General features: G+C 36.8%; 1 protein-coding gene across 1 annotated transcript in view; it reads right to left on the bottom strand.

Moving 5' to 3' along the window:
• INPP5D (inositol polyphosphate-5-phosphatase D) overlaps positions 1-18647 on the bottom strand; it is a 77207-nt gene that overhangs the window by 18170 nt on the left and 40390 nt on the right. The window contains exons 11-15 of the mRNA XM_070945255.1: positions 16076-16178; positions 14297-14493; positions 12634-12751; positions 8177-8273; positions 1227-1365 (exon numbers count right to left, since the gene is read on the bottom strand). Coding sequence (XP_070801356.1) covers positions 1227-1365; positions 8177-8273; positions 12634-12751; positions 14297-14493; positions 16076-16178 — 654 coding nt within the window. The remainder of the gene's footprint in view (positions 1-1226; positions 1366-8176; positions 8274-12633; positions 12752-14296; positions 14494-16075; positions 16179-18647) is intronic.

The raw sequence follows: 18647 nt of genomic DNA, 5'->3' as shown, positions 1-18647 counted from the left end.
TACTATGATTTAGGGGCAGGGATGGCTATGTCATTAATGGAAACAGCAATAGAATATAAATCCTTTTTAAAATGGATGGTGTAAGCAGCTCAATAAATCAGCATTTTTCAGTGACTTTCCTTCTGAGAAATCTGTCCTGTTTATATTAACTGCCCAAAATCCCAACAAAGGAAGATGGATTGAGGCTTTTTTTGTCTATTGAGTGAATCAGTTGCACAGTTGTGGTTGAAATCAACATTTGTGCTCTTATGTTTTCAACTCACCTTGGGTGAGGAGTGATTAAAGCCCCCCCTTTTTCATTCTTTCTATCTTTTTATGTAATTTCTATCATCTTTATTCTTTTTGCTTTTTGTTGTTTCCTTGTTTTTAAGTGTTTTTAATAAATTGTAAACACCCAAGTCACTAGGAATCAGGCAGCGTGCACATTTTAATATTAATAATACTGGTAATAATAATAACAGCAGCAGCTTGGGGATATTGAATTGATAGGACATTGTCCATGTATGTGTATATACAGTACATCCTTTGAAGTGAATGCCCTGTAAGGAGGTAGTATACACTTCATTGAATATGCCCAAAGAGAGGCTGGATAACATCTGGGTTTCTATACTAAAGAACTTTCCCCTATTTTTACACTTGAAAATGTAGAACATGAAATCACATATATTTTTTCTTTTCTTTTTACACTTTTAATTCTTTTTTTTTCCTTTTTTAATCTTTTTCAAACATTTCTTTTTTAATATTCTGTTTTATCAATTTTTTAAAATTCAAAAGTCATTTTGTTTTCATAAAAGAGCCTGTCAATTAATATAGTGCAAATTTAACTTCTGTTGAAAACCAAAACTGATGTACCCTAACTACTAAGCAATGAATTTTTATTTTGCACAAAAAGTTTTTATGGGCAAAACAAGATACCAGTAGGAATAATTTAGTGACAATATTTGCAACTACAAGTATACATTCCCATATATGACTCATAAGAGTACATTTGTGAGCAAGGAAATTTCTGGTTCAAATCTCATTTCGGCTATGAACTTTCTTAGTCTCGTATGTTTATTTGCAATATCTGAGAAGTTAATAGAAGCTTAATTTGCAGATCAGCTATATAGTAAGGATCACCAAAGTAATGCAAGTGATATAAATATAAATATTATGAACACTTTAAAATAACTTCACATAAATGCTAAGTGTGATCAATTGGCAGGGAATTAAAATGGTTCTCTAACCGTTGGGGATAACTCTAAGCGGTAATTCAGATCTCCCAGCCAGAAGAAATGAGTAAAACGATGAGTGATGTTAAATGGACTCAAATTCTTGTCTCCCACGGACATAAAGCGAAGAATACTCATGTAGTTCTGATTTCGCCTGATAAAATAAGAAAAGGGTGCTCAATATATCTGAAATTGCATAGATCCTGATCACAACCACCAATAACTCAAACAGTGTTAAACTAGATAATTTCAGAATATTTTAAAATATATACTCAAATTATACCAAGGCAATGTACAAATAGATTATTATTTTTATGCATCTGTTTCCCCTAAACTGACACTCCCTATATGTATAATCGTATGGTAGGATTGTTATCCAACACATCTGGAGAGCATCATGTATAGGGAAGCCTGCTAAAGAAAGAGCTGCTTTTAATTGAGTTATCTGTTAGCATTTCTGTGAGACTGATCTCAGCACTGTTTAAAGTACAATTTTCAATAAAGGAAGCTGCCATCTTTCTGCAAAAAAAAAAAAAAGGTGCTAATTTGCTAGTTTTTAATAGGCACCACTTTCTCTACAAACCACAATGTAGATCAATGGATTAGTGAGATGTACTATGGTTAAATAAGTCATGGGGCTTATCTTCACATCCAGCTATCCATGACACAAAGACACCCAGCTACGTCCTCATGAAGCAGTCCACCACAGAGGCAGCTTAAATTCATCATTAGTTATTTCAGTTGTCTTCTAAAGTAATTAAACATCATTGTGCTGATATAACTGTGTATGTCATCATTTCCACAATTCAATAAACACCTGAAATACTCTATCTTTTCACAATGTAGTGAAATTACTGTGTTATTGTTAATTTTTCTTTCTTCCTCTGGGTATAATGTGAAACCCCTTGCAACTCAGCTTAATTAGAAACAATAGGGACTCCCAAAATGATTAGCTTTTCCATTTCCCACCCCTTCTTAATCCAGCTAAAGGCTGATCCAGGTAGTTTTGCAAATTTATTTGGACATTATAGCATCAAAATGCTATGAACATGCATAATCATCTGCCAGAGAGAAAGCGGGCAAAGTATCACTATATCATCATGCAAATGCCACATCTTATGTATTTGAATCAGATGCCAGAATGCAAGTACATAAAGGAGCTACATGTTTAATGTTGCCATGTTATTTTGATATCATTGTGGATTACTGTGGAAGCCACTGTAAACACAGACATATCTGGATGTTTGGGAGCACAGAACTCAGAGAGCTGAATGCCCACAGTCTGTGCTTACAGATAGGTTTTAGGCAATCACTGGTTGTTTGATATACAGGTAGTCCTCGACAAGTCCATTGACTTTGCTTGTCAGAAGGTCACAAAAGGTGATCACATGACCCTGGGACACTGCAACCATCATAAATATGAGTCAGTTGCCAAGCATCTGGATTGTGGTCGCATGACCACAGGGATGCTACAAGAGTTGTAAGCATGGGAAAAAAGGTCATAAACCACTTTTTTCAGTGCTGGTGTAACTTTGAATGGTCACTAAATGAACTGTTGTTAAGTCGAGGACTAATTTCAAGCTCTCCAATAACTGAATTCTTCTCTTGCCCCCCTATCCTCAGTTTTTTCAGATCTGTCCCAATACAAACCCACACGTCACAGTCAAATACACAGGATATTAAATTGCTAGAATTTCCCCTCTCCAATTTTCCACGTTTGTGAAAATTTGATTGCTGTTTTGCAATAAAACAATACATTCTCAAAAGAATTTTGACAAAATTCTTTTGTCAAAATTCAAAAAATGGTTGTTAAAAATGCATTGAGAACTCTCAAAACCATGATTTCAAATGGAGAAAGAGCAAGTAATGTATGGTAAAATGGGCAAAAATGTTGGTTATAATACTGAAATGGATCAATGGGAGACAATGTGCTTAAAAGGACAATAATTCATATTGTCTTTCAATTTAAAAGAAAACTTTTTTTAGAATGATGTACCATTGAAATAGGATACCAGAGAAAATGTCCAAGATACTTATAATCATTGTTGGCAATGTGAAAAAGCAAAAAGATACTGGACACAAATACATATGATGATGCACAATGTTTTAAAAATTAACATTCAGATGGAATTGGCACTTTTCTTATTAAGACTTACAGACAGTATGTTTGTAACTGCTGCAAAGAGTGGAAGTCACTTCTTTAAATATCTTTCTTTTTCTTCCTTTTATAATCTTTTTCTCTTTTCTCTTTTTTCTTCTATGTTTCTGTGGTGGTTGTTTTTTTTAAAGTTGGTAAAATTTTCTTTTTACAAGAAAGAGAGAAAGAGAGAAAACCCTCTGATCCATCTGTCAATATTATGTGAGAAACAGGAGGCTTATCTTGCTCAAGTACCACAATGGCTCTTTTGTCTAGAAGACCTTCACATTTGAACACAAAAAGGATTGTGTATCCATTTGTCAAACTATTCTTCTACACTTCCAAATCTCTAAGTAGTTGAATCAGTAAAATTCTGGAATAGCAAATTCTGACTTTAGATCATTCCTTGTGGGAATAAGTAATAAAAGCTGCTTGTGATACACATCATGTTACTTCATTCCCTGAAAAGGAACAGTAGCCAGTTATTTTCGGTCATTAGAGTAGCTATGCTAAAAAAAGTTCAAGGGCAATTTTCGTTTCTTCCTTTTAATACAGAACCAACCCCCAGTGCAGGCCATCATTAGCAATGAACATGCCAGGTGGACAGAAGGAAGGACCTGTAGTTTGTGTTGCCATGGGAATGTGGAAGTGTGAAAGGAAGCTGAAACTGGGCCATAGAAAGGAGGGAACTTATGGTGATTTAACACAGCTCATCTGCTTTCCTTTATATAGGCCCATGAGCTAGATTTCTAGATCTAATTCTAGTTCCAATTTCACAAAGCCAAAGAGTTATAGACGTAACATACAAATCTAAACGATTAAGACATATAATGGTCCTGGAAGAGAAATGTTCCCTGTTGACCTTCAGCAAAAGGAAACACAAACACAACAAAACAAAACAAAACAAAACAAAACAAAACAAAACAAAACAAAACAATCACCACTTAATTATCTAGTATTTTCTTTCATCAAGAGACTTTATAATTTAAATAATCTATATTTTTTCCCTATATATGAGCCTAGGAATGGTATGCTGCTTAGTAACTTTGGCATACTGACTTTCTTAGTCCAGAAAAAGAAAGCATAAGGGACTGAATACAGTTCGTCCATGTTAGCCAACGTTTGAGAGCTTTGTTTACATCTTTGTTTTGACTATGGCTTTTGAAATTACTGAATTCAGCAAAGTTAAGAAAAAAAGTGTACTTTTGCAGTGTTTTATTCTCATCATATATGTGTTTTTGTATTGTTTTATTCTTTTTAGTATAAACTGCCCAGAGTCACTTCATGGTGACAAACAAATTTAATAGCAATAGCACTTAGACTTATATACTACTTCATAGTACTTTACAACTCTCTCTAAGCACAGTCAGGATATTGCCCCCAACAATCTGGGTCCTCATTTTATGGGCCTCAAAAGGATGGAAGGCTGAGTAAACTTTGAACCGCTCAGGATCAAATTCCTGGAGCGAGCAGTGAGTTAGCCTGCAATACTGCATTCTAACCACTGCACCATCATGGCTCTTACATAATATATAATAAATATCTCTGTGGATAAAAAAAAAAAAAGAAACCTGTTGCAATGCCTTCTATTATGTAGTGGGTGCAGTAGGCAAGAACCAATCATAATACTTGAAAAAGCCAGCCCAAATATGAATGTTCTAAGTTTCCCTCCAAAACAGTTGAAGTTAACAGTTAGAGTCATCTAAAGGTTAGTTTCACTTTAGCAGGGCTTAACACAATTATATATATTCAATACATAATGCCTTTTGTATGTTCTATATTTAAACATAGTTTCTTGAATCTATATACCCTGTTTCCCCGAAAATAAGACATCCCCAGATAATAAGCCCAATCAGGCTTTTGAGCGCATGTGTTAAAATAAGCCTCCACCCAAAAATAAGCCCTCCCCGAAAATATTTAAACCAAGGGTGGGTTCTACTTACCTCTATTACCAGTTCGCAGCGGGGCCGCGCGCACGTGCTCATTTCACTCACACGCACGCGCACTCTTCTGAGCATGCGCAGAAGTGTTTTGATGACATCGGGGTCGGTGGGCGGAGCCTCCTGCCGGTTTTACTACCGGTTCTATAGAACCAGTGCGAACCGGAGGCAACCTACCACTAATTTAAACGCAGAGCTGGAAATCAGATAAGATGGCAAGAGGAGCCCCATCTTGCTCCACGTGCCCCAAATTAAGTTGTTCCCGAAAATAAGGCCAAGCGCTTATTTCAGGGTTCAAAAAAATATAAGATGGGATCTTATTGTAGCACATGTTCTAATTTTGTATTAAAAACATATCTTTGACTCTTCAAGAAAAAAGAAAAGAAAAGGGGAAGAACAATTACACAGTGCTCCAGTCCTGATGGGATCACCTGGCAGGACAAAGTTCCAAATAGCACAGTCTTGGAACGTGCTGGAATTTCTAGCATGTATACACTATTGAAACAGCGACATCTATGCTGGCTGAGGCATGTTGTGAAAATGGCTGATGGTCGGATTCCGAAAGATCTCCTGTATGGAGAATTAGTGCAGGGAAAGCGCCTCAGAGGGAGACCACAGCTGCGATATAAGGATATCTGCAAGAGGGACCTAAAGGCCCTGGGAATGGACATTAACAACTGGGAAACCGTGACCTCTGATCATTCAGCTTGGAGGCTAAAGACGCAGCATGGCCTTCTCCAATTCGAAAAGACACTTGTTCAGCAGGCTGAGGCAAAGAGGCAGTCCCGGAACCAGCGAAATCTGGGGGCTGGGCAGGGGACAGAATGTATCTGTCCTCAGTGTGAAAGGAATTGCCACTCTTGAACTGTCCTTTTTAGTCACACTAGATACTGTTTTAGGACCTCTTTCCAGAGCACGATACCATAGTCTCTTGAGACTGAAGGATGCCAATGATTATGAGTCCTGATGAGATGGTACATGGAAATGATTACCCCCCTCCATTTGTTTGTGCCTTTGTGTCTTTTTACTGTTTTTGGTAAGAGTTGCTCTAAACTGTTATTTCTTTCCAAAGGTGCTATTTGAATAAAGTTCTGTTTTGAGAAGAAAATAGCAGCATGGGGGTATTATGTAATGTGGCATCTCCCAAAGTCTACCTCACATATGTTTCTTTACAAATGCCAGACTTTGGTCAGCACAGCCAGCACAGCCTAAGCCAACACATTTGTGTCCAGACCAAGAAATCTGACATAATTATGTGCTTTCATGTAACACAGTCTCACATTATGTTGCACACTAAAATTGCCTCATTACTGAGGCAGAATAGAGATTGGTGGTAATTTTTGCACCATACTGTCTACCAATTCACATATTGGATTACACCTTAATACAGTAATCTATATGTATCCTTAGTAAATATATTAAACATGTTCAGTCTTGCAATGGTAGAGAATAAATGTAGTTCAGGTTTAGTTATTGGATGGTTTTCTGGCCATGGTTTTCATTTGCAGACTTTTTTTAACCCCTGAGGTAACATCTTCACATCTGTGATCTTGGAGAAATAAGTTTTGTTGCCTAGCTGTGGAATATATAGTTGCCTATCCTATGAAGTGTGTATGTGATGGGTAAAGTATGTGTCAGCCATATAGCACCAACATCTAACAGCACAGCTGAGATTCCTCTAATAACCCAACATGCTCAGATTTCATTACCTAGTTTGTGATATTCTTCTTAGATGGCATTTTCCTCCTAAAGACATTTTAATAAAACTGAAACCTTAGAATCTCTCTGAGTTCCTAATGCAAAAATCATGCTATTTTATTCATCACGTTTCTTCACTGCCCATCTCACCTAAGTGACTCTTAGAGGCTTGACATTATAAGGATATTTACTTTAAAAAATGAACATCATTCAGTATGCTGAATTAATATTTCAAAAAATACTGAGAAGTAAAAAACAAAAGAGCACCACGTACTGAGGTGATGCACAACCAATGAAAGATGCACAACCAATGAAAGGGTAGAGGCAGCCACCACTATAAAACTGATATAAAATTAAAAATTAAAATTTAGTATCAGTTTTTATAGATTTCTTATGACTGCCTCCAAAGCTTTTACTAATTGTGACAGATGGGGAAAGATATTAAACACTTGGCTGCAGTGTACTGTAATCATTGAAGATGTTTGATTTTCATGTAAGTAACATAAAACAGGTATTATATTCCCATCTACTATTTTTTGTAGTGGGATCCATAGCATGCTGCTCTAAATCAGGGGTGTCAAACTCGATTTCATTGAGGGCCGCATCAGGGTTGTGTTGGACCTTGAGGGCTGGGTGGGCGTGGCAAGGGTGGGTGTGGCCAGCTCAACATCACTTGTGTCGGCGGCGCCTATGGCAGCCCGAGTGCTCTGTCAATGAAAACGGAGCTTGGGAGGCTGCAACAGCCTCTTGCAACCCTCTGCCATCAAAAATTGCATCAAAAACTTATCAGCTGCAGTGATTCACTTAACAACTGTGGCAAGAAAGGTTGTAAAATGGGCCAAAACTCACTTAACAAATGTCTCACTTAACAACAGAAATTTTGGGCTCAATTGTGGTTGTAAGACAAGGACTACCTGTATACCACTGATCATATCGGTTAGGGCAACATCTGAAAGGTTCCATATTTCTCATGCCTAGAGATGAATCTTCTAGTTATTTTTTCTGAAAAAAATGCCTTCAGCAATTCATCACAGGAGGTAAAAGGAAGGCCCAGTGCCCTGGTGTTCAGAGTGATAAGCTTCACACTTCTAGCTTTTTGAATCTGATTATCTATTTGTACTCAGTGGAAACTCTGTAATAGCAAGCAACTGGTGCCTCAGATGGCCCTTAGGAAGGTAGTAATAATTTACCTCTGTTTCTTCTCACTTCCTGAAGTCAAATGGCTATTCACAAACCCAAAGGAGGTTCCATTAAACATGAATGACACCCCCACAGCTCCTTTGTTGCCTGTTGGAAAAAGAAAATGAAAGAAGAAACAGAACAGTTTTAAAAATAAATCCTTCATCTTGCTATTTAAGCTAAAACACTTCTTTGAGGCTGCAGAACTGAGGAACAGAAACCTCCTGAAGGTTTTTTCTTAAAATCCTTTTCAAAAGCAAAAATTGAATTTCTCTTTTCCACTCAACAAAACTCAGTCAATCTATTAGTGTTTTGAAAATAGACCAAGAAGCCCCTTATAATGTTAATTTTAATTGAACACATAGTATACTGCATTGCAAATTATTTCTGAAAGTAAACTGTAATATAAAGATACATATACCTGCAAAGATACTAAGCATCTCTGGATTCCCATCATATCTGTATAGTTATACCTGATATAATTTATCATTCAATTTAGAGACAGTTGTTGATTGTAATGATTTGTGGAACCACTTCTATGAGCCAAATCTTAGTATGAAAAGTAATGTAGATCTCTATGAGGTTTTTGGTTGGTTGGGCTTATTTTCCCCCACCCCCATTATGTCTTGTCACACACACATTATACATTATCTACTGTCCTTCCAAATGCACCCTGTTTTTCTTGTAATTAGAATATTATGTAATATGTACTGTGTTTCTTCGAAAATACAACTGGGTCTTATTTTCTTTTGACCCCCCAAAAAACGCTAGGCCTTCTTTTCAAGGGATGTCTTAATTTTCCCCCACACACGCCTTTCCTGGCCATCAGGCTGCTTCTTTCGCAGCCGAAAAGAGTGACCCACTCACCCAACGCATCTGGCCTGGCCACTGGGCTGCTTCTTTCGCAGCCGAAAAGAGCGAGCGACGTGATCCACGTGCCTTGTGCACCCTTGTCTACCTGTAATGGTCACTCCAGCTACTGGTAGCTGTCCACCCAAAAAAACCTGCCTTCGTCCACTCCGGCAAGCCTGGCCATGCATGCGCTTAAATAGGGCCAAATTTTGGGAGTAGGGCTTAATTTTAATGCTTGCGCACAAAACAGTGTTGGGCTTTCCTTTTGGGGTGGGTCATGTTTTAGGAGAAACATAGTATGTATGTACCGTTTCCCCTAAAATAAGACTCAACTGGGAAATAAGCCCTAGTATGATTTTTTTTCAGGATGCTCGTAATATAAGCCCTAATCAAAAAATAAGCCCTTTAAGATTGTCAGCCAGATGGACGCATTTAGTACCATATTTCCCAAAAAGTAAGACCTAACAGGAAAATAAGCCCTAACGCATCTTTTGGAGCAAAAATTAATATAAGACCCAGTCTTATTTTTGGGGAAACACCAGAGATGGGTTTCAGCAGGTTCTGACCAGTTCTGGAGAACTGATAGAAATTTTGAATAGTTCAGAGAACCGTTAGTAAAAATTCTGACTGGCCCCACCCCATCTATTCCCTGCCTCCCAAGTCCCAGCTGATCAGGAGGAAATGGGGATTTTTCAGTAACCTTCCCCTGGGGACCGAATGGAGATTTTACAGTATCCTTCCCCTGGAGTGGGGTGGGAATGGAGATTTTACTATATCCTTCCCCTGCCACGCTCACCAAGCCACGCCCACCAAGCCATGCCACACCCACCAAGCCACACCCACAGAACCGGTAGTAAAAAAATTTGAAACCCACCACTGGGAAACATGTTATGTACCCACCCTGTTTTCCCCAAAATAAGACATCCCCTGATAATAAGCCCAGTTGAGCTTTTGAGCACATGGCAATAAGGCCAAGCGCTTATTTCAGGGTTCAAAAAAATATAAGACAGGATCTTATTTCAGGGGAAACACGATATGTATGTACTATATGTATGTATAGCAATCATTTATTTTATAAACAATGGGTAGAGATATTTCATAGAAAAAAATACATCTGAAAAAAATCTATCAGAGTGGCATCAATGGAGTTCCAGGGGAAATTGTAATTAGGGAAACAATTGCATATCTCACCAATTGGTATGGAAATCATAAACAGATTTTTTATTATTTTATTGTATCCAAATAATATTTTCATAAGCACTTAGTTCCTATTTTAATTGCACTCATTTTTACATAGAGGTGAATAGTTGTAAAAAGGTATATATGGGAAACTTGCAAATTAATTAATTCATTTTCTACTGATGTTATAGAGAAAGTGATTAGTATTTCCCCCTGTACTCAACATTTAGCTTGCTAGTTAAGGATTGAGCTTTTTGTATCTATTTCTTCTTTTATGCTTTTTTATTTCCATTTTTTTTACTTTTTTATTTCCATTTTTTTACTGTTTCTATTTTCTTTTCTGCATCTCGTTAATTTTTGTATTAAAATAAGACATTTTTAAATGAAGCACATCATGTTTTTTTAGATTTTGGGAAGCAAAAAATTAAAGTTATGATCATAATTTAGCTCAGGTTATATGAAGAACCAATGTGATAGATATATCATGAGGACTGGTCAAAACTGGGAAGACATGGATTGAAGCATACAGACAGAATAGCTCAATTGCCTGATTTAGGGCCATCTTCACAATATAGAGCAGTTAGTGACCCTTAAAATCTAATGCTAATTTACATCAACCCCAAATCCTGTTATGGTGGAATGTAATCTGGATTCCCAGGAAGTAGGGCTCCAATCCAGAAGACAAAGAGACAACAAAGCTTAGGTAGTTTGTTGGGAGACAGAGAGTTAAGAAGGTTCTGCCCTAGCAATTCTCAGAATATATCTTTAGTTATGCAAATACTTGCTTTGTTTTGCCAGATTTCTGTCTATAGGTGAGAAATAATACAATAAACTGTTCAGAAGTAATTCTACATGTCTTTCTTAGCTCTTGGGGGTCCGACATCTGTTTCAATAATGTTTTGTCTAAAAACCTTATGGGTTCTATTAGCAGGAACACAAGGAAAACCCCAGCAGTAGTTTTCTAACCATGGAATTTTCCGTGAATGAAATCTGATCAGCAGGATAAATGGAACTCTATGTCAGTATGAGATTCCTTGCATCCCAAAGTATGGTGCTATGAGGTTGAGCTGCTCTATCATTAAAGACTGAATTACAAAAGATATTACTGTATAGAACTTTGGAAGTTTTTTTGTAGTATAAAATATTTTTAAAACTATGTTCATGATAACTTCCAACTGAACTGGCTCAGTTGTTTAATACCCAGTTTAATGAAGATATTCCAAATCTAGTTCCAGTTTTTATGGAGATAACCAATATTGTCCTCATCTTTATTAAAATTGTCTTTTAAGAACAATTTAGTGGATTGAAAATGGGAAGTACCATTATGCAGTGATTTTTCTCCTTCTTTGAGGCTGGTTACATTAGTACTAGTGATATGTAGAGATCTAGCCCTAGGCTCCTCTTTGTAAAGTAGCTTTTAGACTCTGTTCTCTTCCTGCTGTGTTAAACATCTGCATGAAACCACTAGATGAGCTCATCAACTGACCTCATGGGATAAAATATAATCATTGTTGATGGTACATAATTATGCATCTTTGTTCCTGATCAACCAAGTCATGCTGTTCATGTTCTTTTTTGGTACTCAGAAGCTGTAGGTAAGGCTTCAGCACAACCCTAGCAAGATTAATTAGTTATGGGCTTTGGGGGTCTCCTTCCATCATTAGAGTTGGTTCACAATATGTGGGTTGTTTGCAAAACTCTATGTGCCAATTGAGTCTATTCCTAAACTGGAAGGCTTGGAATGAAGCAACAAAGGCAGTTTGATGGACAGTGCAGAATAACCATATAATACCATAACTCCATGAGCTGCACTGGAGCCAGTAAGCTTCTGGGTGCAATTCAGAGTGCTGGTTGTCACCTATAAAATCTTCCATGGCATGCAATTATTTACCGGATCTCCAATCTCCAATTTTTTCTGCTCATCCCATTAGATCTGGCATATTTCAGGCAAGCTTCAGATCCCTTTATTGTGTCGTCTTGTTACGGCAACTGCTGTCCAAAACAGTTTCTCCCCTGCAATTTGGATGGCCCCAATTCCATTAGACTTTAGAAAGACTTTAAACACAGGATTCTTCCTCCAGGTGCTGGGGCCATAAACTTAGTTGAATCAGACTGTATGACTGAATGATATACCATGCTTTTTGTAGGCCTTGGCACTATATTCTTTAATGGTTTTTATAGGTTTCCCTTTAGCTTTTAAGTTGAATTTGTGTTTTTATTTTTTTAATGAACAGTTAGCCACCCAGTGAGAATAAAATGGGTTACCATATAAAACGAATAAACGAATAAACATCTGTTTGCAATTTCATTAGTAAATAACTAGAGACCTATATATAACAAAGGTAACTTTGTTACAGTTTATTTTATAGCATAGGAAAGTCAACATCTGAAAAATAGCAATTTAAAATGCCTTTTTGGGTGTCTGCCCAAATCTTACCCAGCCTGTTTGCAATTCCAGTCTTCACAGTATCAACACAGAGGTGGCTTATGCGATTTTCATGTTCGGGTTTCGCCAGTACAACAGTCCTGATGTTCCAGAGAGTGTGGGTTGCTATCTAATTTTTTAAAAAAGTAAAAATCAGCTGCCACACACCTCCACTTAAATCTAAGTATCTGGATTACAATAACTAGGGACCTATACATAACCCTTCTCCAATAATGCATATTGAGTTTTTTTTAATGTTGTCTTGATCAGAATTCTAATGAGAACCTTCTCTAATGTAGAGAAGCTCTCTACATGGGGCTCCCCTTGAGGAGCACCCAGAGGCTTCAACTGGTCCAGAATGCAGCCGCGTGAGTGGTTATGGGGGCGACTTGGCGCTCCCATGTAACACCTCTCCTGCACGAGCTGCACTGGCTCCCAGTGGTCTTCCGGGTGCGCTTCAAGGTATTGGTTACCACCTTTAGAGTGCTCCATGGCTCAGGACCTGGATATCTACGAGACCGCCTTCTGCCACTGGTAGCTTCTCACCGGCCAGTACGCTCCCACAGAGAGGGGCTCCTCAGGTTGCTGTCAGCCAAACAGTGTCGACTGGTGGCCCCCAGGGGGAGAGCCTTCTCTGTGGGGGCACCTGCCCTTTGGAACGAACTCCCCCCGGAGATATGGAGGATCTCAGATTTACGCACCTTCCGCTGCGCCCTCAAGACTTTTTTATTTCAACAAGCTGGGCTGGCTTAAGTTTTTTTAATTGTTTAATTTTAATTTGTTTTTAAAAAACGGGGGTAGTTTAATTAGTATGGGCCAAATTTATCTAATACGTTTTAAATTGTTTTTTAAATTTTATATTATATGTGTTTTATCTTGGCTGTTCACTGCCCTGAGTCCTTCGGGAGTAGGGCGGTATATAAATCTAATAAATAAATAATAATAAATAATCTAGTGCTATTTGAAAAAGGGGTTTAAAGAACATTGAGTAAGGGCTGTAAATCTATTGGTAATCATTTCGATGACTTAAAAATCATGTAATTGTACACTTGCTAAGGTTAACCGATTAGCAATCTTGCAACTGCATTTTACACCAGTTGCAGCTTTTGAATCATTTCCATAGGTAACTCCACATATAGCATGTTACCTATTTTAGAGGTAATGATCATGAATTATTGTTACCAGATTATCTTTATCCAAGTGATTCTTAACTGATGCTTCAGCTGAAGCTGGCCAAAGGAATCCCTGGCCATGACTTGCACCTGCTATTTTAGCAGGAGCCAAGGGCCAGCAGAATTCCAGATCATGAACTTTCAATGGATTACAACTCCATCCATAGTAACTATCAGGACTAATGTTACTGGATTGCCCAAATATTTGCTGATGAACAGTGACTCCATTTTGGAACTAGCCCAAAGGGAGATTATTTTGCTCCATCCAGCTCCTATAGTTTCTTTGGCAAGGAAACTACATGTTGATGAAGTCACAAGCTGAGCTTGATTTGAAGACTTTATCATTATATCTAACGGTCTTTAGGAACATCTAATGTATCATTTCAAAAAAGCATTTTTTTGAAAAAGCAGATGCATTTTAGATGTGATGATTGTTGTTTGCATGGACCAATAGAACAATCTAGTGTCCAACCACAATGTTAAACATTAATAAAAATTCTTACCACTTTGAAGCTGATACTGGTAATCTCCTGTAAGGAATGCCTTAGAATCTCTTGCCATTCTTTTTCCCCCAAGGAGTCTTCTTGTGTTCCAATCACATATATGTCATGTGGAATATAGTCAGCTGTCTCATCACGAGTCTTACCCTGTCCCTTGGAGAGAAACCAGGAACTGATCTTCTTTGGTGGAGGAGCATCACCTTGCAAATCCCAAACCAAACCAAAATGAGGATAAGAAACTACCATAATAATGAATCTAGCTCTATCTTTACTAGGGTTGAACAACCTTCTTTGAAGCTAGTGCTGGTTCACTTTTAAGCCATGTGTTTTTTGCCTCTGAAGACCACAGATTGCAAGGTAGACTATGAAAGAAGATGAATGAAAAATCTATAAAACTGGGTTCTCCAGTTTACTGTATTTAATAAAGTAAGTTGCATTAAAGCTATCTAAACCTCAGCCAATTTGGAGGCTTTAAAAAGTAACTAAAAATAGACCCACAAAAAACATCATTTTGTCACTATGAATTAGTAGTGATCGGTGGCTGCAGTGGCAAGAGAACCATAGATTAATAGATTATATTCCACAACTTCCTATAAAAAGTTTATAGCCTTATTTGATAATATTCAGGTATTAAAACTGGAACAAACACTGCCTTATTTTCTCATCCACTAGACCCTGAAGAAATATACAGTATGTAAAATCCCAGTTGATTATGGACATAACCATATATAGAACTATTTATTTATTGCCTTATTCTACCTTTACTGTTGTTGAAAGTGCATTTCCCAGCAGATAGTTTCATAATTAAATAAATGGTAAAGGGAGGAGAATCAATCAGCTTTTACAACATTTGCAGTTCTGACAGAAAGCTACACCTGTAGATTATTTTATTTTGCTATGTAATTTTAAAACAAATCAAGAACAAATTGAAGGAAAGAAGCCCACAGAGCTGTGAATAAGCTGATTATTCTGCCATGTAAAAGAAGAGTAAAGGATCATCTATATGTTACATGCATTCATGTTAAAGCAATTGAGCAATATAACAATGAGGTAGCTGTAAAATCTGTGATAGGGATATAGAAAATAATTTTATCACAGATTGTGCTTTAAGCACTCTACTTTCAGCACATTCCATACCAGCACAAATGTTAGCAGTAGCCAAAGTCTAGATAGCATTTGTCCCTTCCCATTCAAAAATATTCACAAACATGCATAGGCAAATACTTCTGAAAAGAAAGTATGCTATTCTCTAAAGAACAGCACAGTAATTGTGTTATTGACACTGGGGAAAGAAGCTACATTAGGGAATAGTACATTATCAGAGGAGTGTGATGTGAATTACTGAAAACATTTTCTGGCAATTTATATTAACATCTACATAAAGTAGCAGAAGATTAATAGAAAGGCTCAATAGTGTTATGTCAGGAACCATTATATATATATATATATATATATATATATATATATATATATATATATATATATATATATATATACACACACAAAGAAATTTTTCAGTTTTTTTTAAAAAAAGAATCTCTAATAAGCTTGCCAGATCAGAATATTGCTGTACTAAGGCAGACAATAAAGTGGACCGGATTTTTTTTTCTATGCACCTCAAGTTATCACAGGTTGCTAGTTATCATTTTCTGCTAGTGCAGAATATCTGACCCAGAGACCTGTCCTATCTCCTTTTCCCCATTGGAAACTCTTCATTTTCCTCTCTTTTGATAAGACAATAATTTGTATAGCAGAGGTTGGACATAAATTTGAAATTTATACCCATATTCCAGGTCCCAATGAAGATAGTGATCATGTCAGGCTCTGGTTGTTCAGAATGTTTGTTCTTCATTTGCTGTAGAAGCTGGCAGAAGCCTTCTCTTTTCTGAAAAATGGAGGAAAAGAAAAAACAAAAGAAAAAAGAAATATTATAACTCAGTGTTATTGATCATTTGTTACATGTAAGCTGAAAAAAATGCTTTCACAATGACATGTGTTGAAAGAAAGTTTCAACCTAAGTAGCAATTTGTAAGTGATCTCTTCAGATTTGGTAACATTTCAATTGTTAGTTAAGACTATTTTTAATTATTTAGAACCTAGAGAAAATGCTAAACACAGAAATGTGCAGGTCAGTCCAAATCCTTCCTTAGTTTTACTTCTGTCATGGTATGATAGCTGTTCAAAGAATTTTCAGTAAACTGCTGAGATAAAACAATTGATTTTGTTGTCTTTAATTTATTAGAATTTGAATCCAAATTAGTCAGTTTCTTGCATTTATAAACAGAATAGGTATTGAGATGGTATTATTTTTTATGGTATTATTTTTTTAATGAAATGTTCTCCGGATGTACTTGGAATTTCTTTTCATGGATAACAAAATCAGAAAAAATTGTGGGTTCCTATTTTCTGTTTTTAGTGGGCATAAACACAGAAAAAGATAAAGATTATATTATGAGCTATAACTTTTTTTAAAAACAACAGTTTAAGTACAGTCCACTTAGAAGCCAATGATGGGATAGTCAGTCATACTGGGATGCCATAAGGTTAGATTACCATAAACCCTGTTCAAGCGATAAGCACCCCCATAGATCTTCATACACAATGAATATGAATAGTTCCTTTCCTAAGACAATGTAGAGATATCATAGAGAGCTGATCTTGATGGATAAAATGTGTGCAATAGGGGGCTTTTGAGACATGCAAAAAATATGCTTTCATTTGAGCTGATGGTGTTCTGGTAAATCCCAACACAAGTACAGAAACCCTTATTATTCATACAAAGGCACATGTTGCAGATATGATTGCTGATTCACTGACATCACAGTCTGACTGCAAAAGAGGGAAGGGCTCCTCTTACCTTATCTTGGGCTATATGAGAAAATATAGTGCCTGATTATACTGCTTGTGACAATAGAAGTTTGGCCCTCCAGTTCTGAAGAAAAGAGTCAGGTGATGGAGGCATCCAGAGGAAGATAACAAAATGACTTTCTCAGTTTCAGGATTCATGGAATGACCTCCACAGGGAGACAGGCCTTAAATCCAATGCAATGTCCACAATGCAAGCAAATACTGTATTTTTTGGAGTATAAGACACACTCCCCCCCGCCCCGCAAAAGAGGCTGAAAATTTGGGTGCGTCTTATACTCCAGATGTAGCTTTTTCTAAGCTTTTTTTCAGCCCTAATGAGGCGCTAGCGAGTGAAGCGATCTTCTGTGCTTCGCCTGCTTTTCTCATTGCTTCTCTCTCCAACAATCAGCTGTGCTTTAAAAGCTGTTTTTTATCCCCAACCTGGCACATGCGAGCGTAGCAAGGGCGCATGCTCAAAACCAGCGAACTAATGTGCTGAAGCTGACCAGACTAAAGATGCTAACCAGATGAATACCTGGTAGGCAGAATTCCCACCCCCCCTATTTTCCTCCCCCAAAACTAAGATGTGCCTTATACTCCAAAAAATATGGTAGATTCTTCTTTTTCCCAGGCATTTATTGTGTACTGTTTTAAACATTCATGTGATATCATAATAGCAGCATTTATTTATTGAGTCAATTTATATCCCATCTTTCCTTCAGGGGCAAAAATGTCTTTATATTTTGCCTTTATATATATGCTTGTCTTAATTGGTTTAAATAGTTTTATAAACTACCCAGAGAACTATAGCAATGGGAAGATAGCTACTGACACGGAAAGATAGCTAATTATACACTATGAAGCATTTATAGCAACCATTATTAATTTGGATATATGGCAATACTGGTTATGTCTTATACCTATGGAATAGGTATAAGGTATAAGAAAAATAGGTATCTTTTTTAGAGAAAATATATAATCTCCTTAAAAACTAGATTTGATTCAGTGTTTAAGATTAATTAGAATTAATTCTACTGTCCAACTGAGCATATTTCCGTAAGAACGAAACAAATTACTGTGACTAGACTGAGTTTGCTGTGTAAGATTTTAATTATTACCCTGAATCCTAAGTATAATTTACCCAATTATACTTGGATTGTTGTATAGGAAATATGTAAATCTTCATTCTTTGCCAATAGAAAATAAGTCTGGAACAAGGAACTGATATTTTAAACAAATTCAAGTCAATAGTTTTGTTTATTGTTCATTATTTTTATTGAGCATCTACTTTATTTTAGTACTTCCTGAATACCTCGACCATAGTCCTTCAGATCATATCTTGAGGAGTTTTTGTGTATTTATCTGTGCATACACAGTAAAATGCAGTTGCAATAGCATCCTATCTAATGTACACAAATATGTCAGAGTTAAGTTGTCTAGACCTCTTGAACAATTAAACTGAGCATTCTTCTCTTCTGGTTCACAGTTTATTTTGTTTGTTTCTGAT

Source organism: Pituophis catenifer, unplaced genomic scaffold, assembly GCF_029215685.1.
Source record: "Pituophis catenifer annectens isolate HBS135680 unplaced genomic scaffold, rPitCat1.0.hap2 SCAF_6, whole genome shotgun sequence".
NCBI classification, from domain to species: Eukaryota; Metazoa; Chordata; class Lepidosauria; order Squamata; family Colubridae; genus Pituophis; species Pituophis catenifer.
Note: the sequence above shows the minus strand (reverse complement) of the source record. Positions and strands in the feature narration are given on the sequence as shown.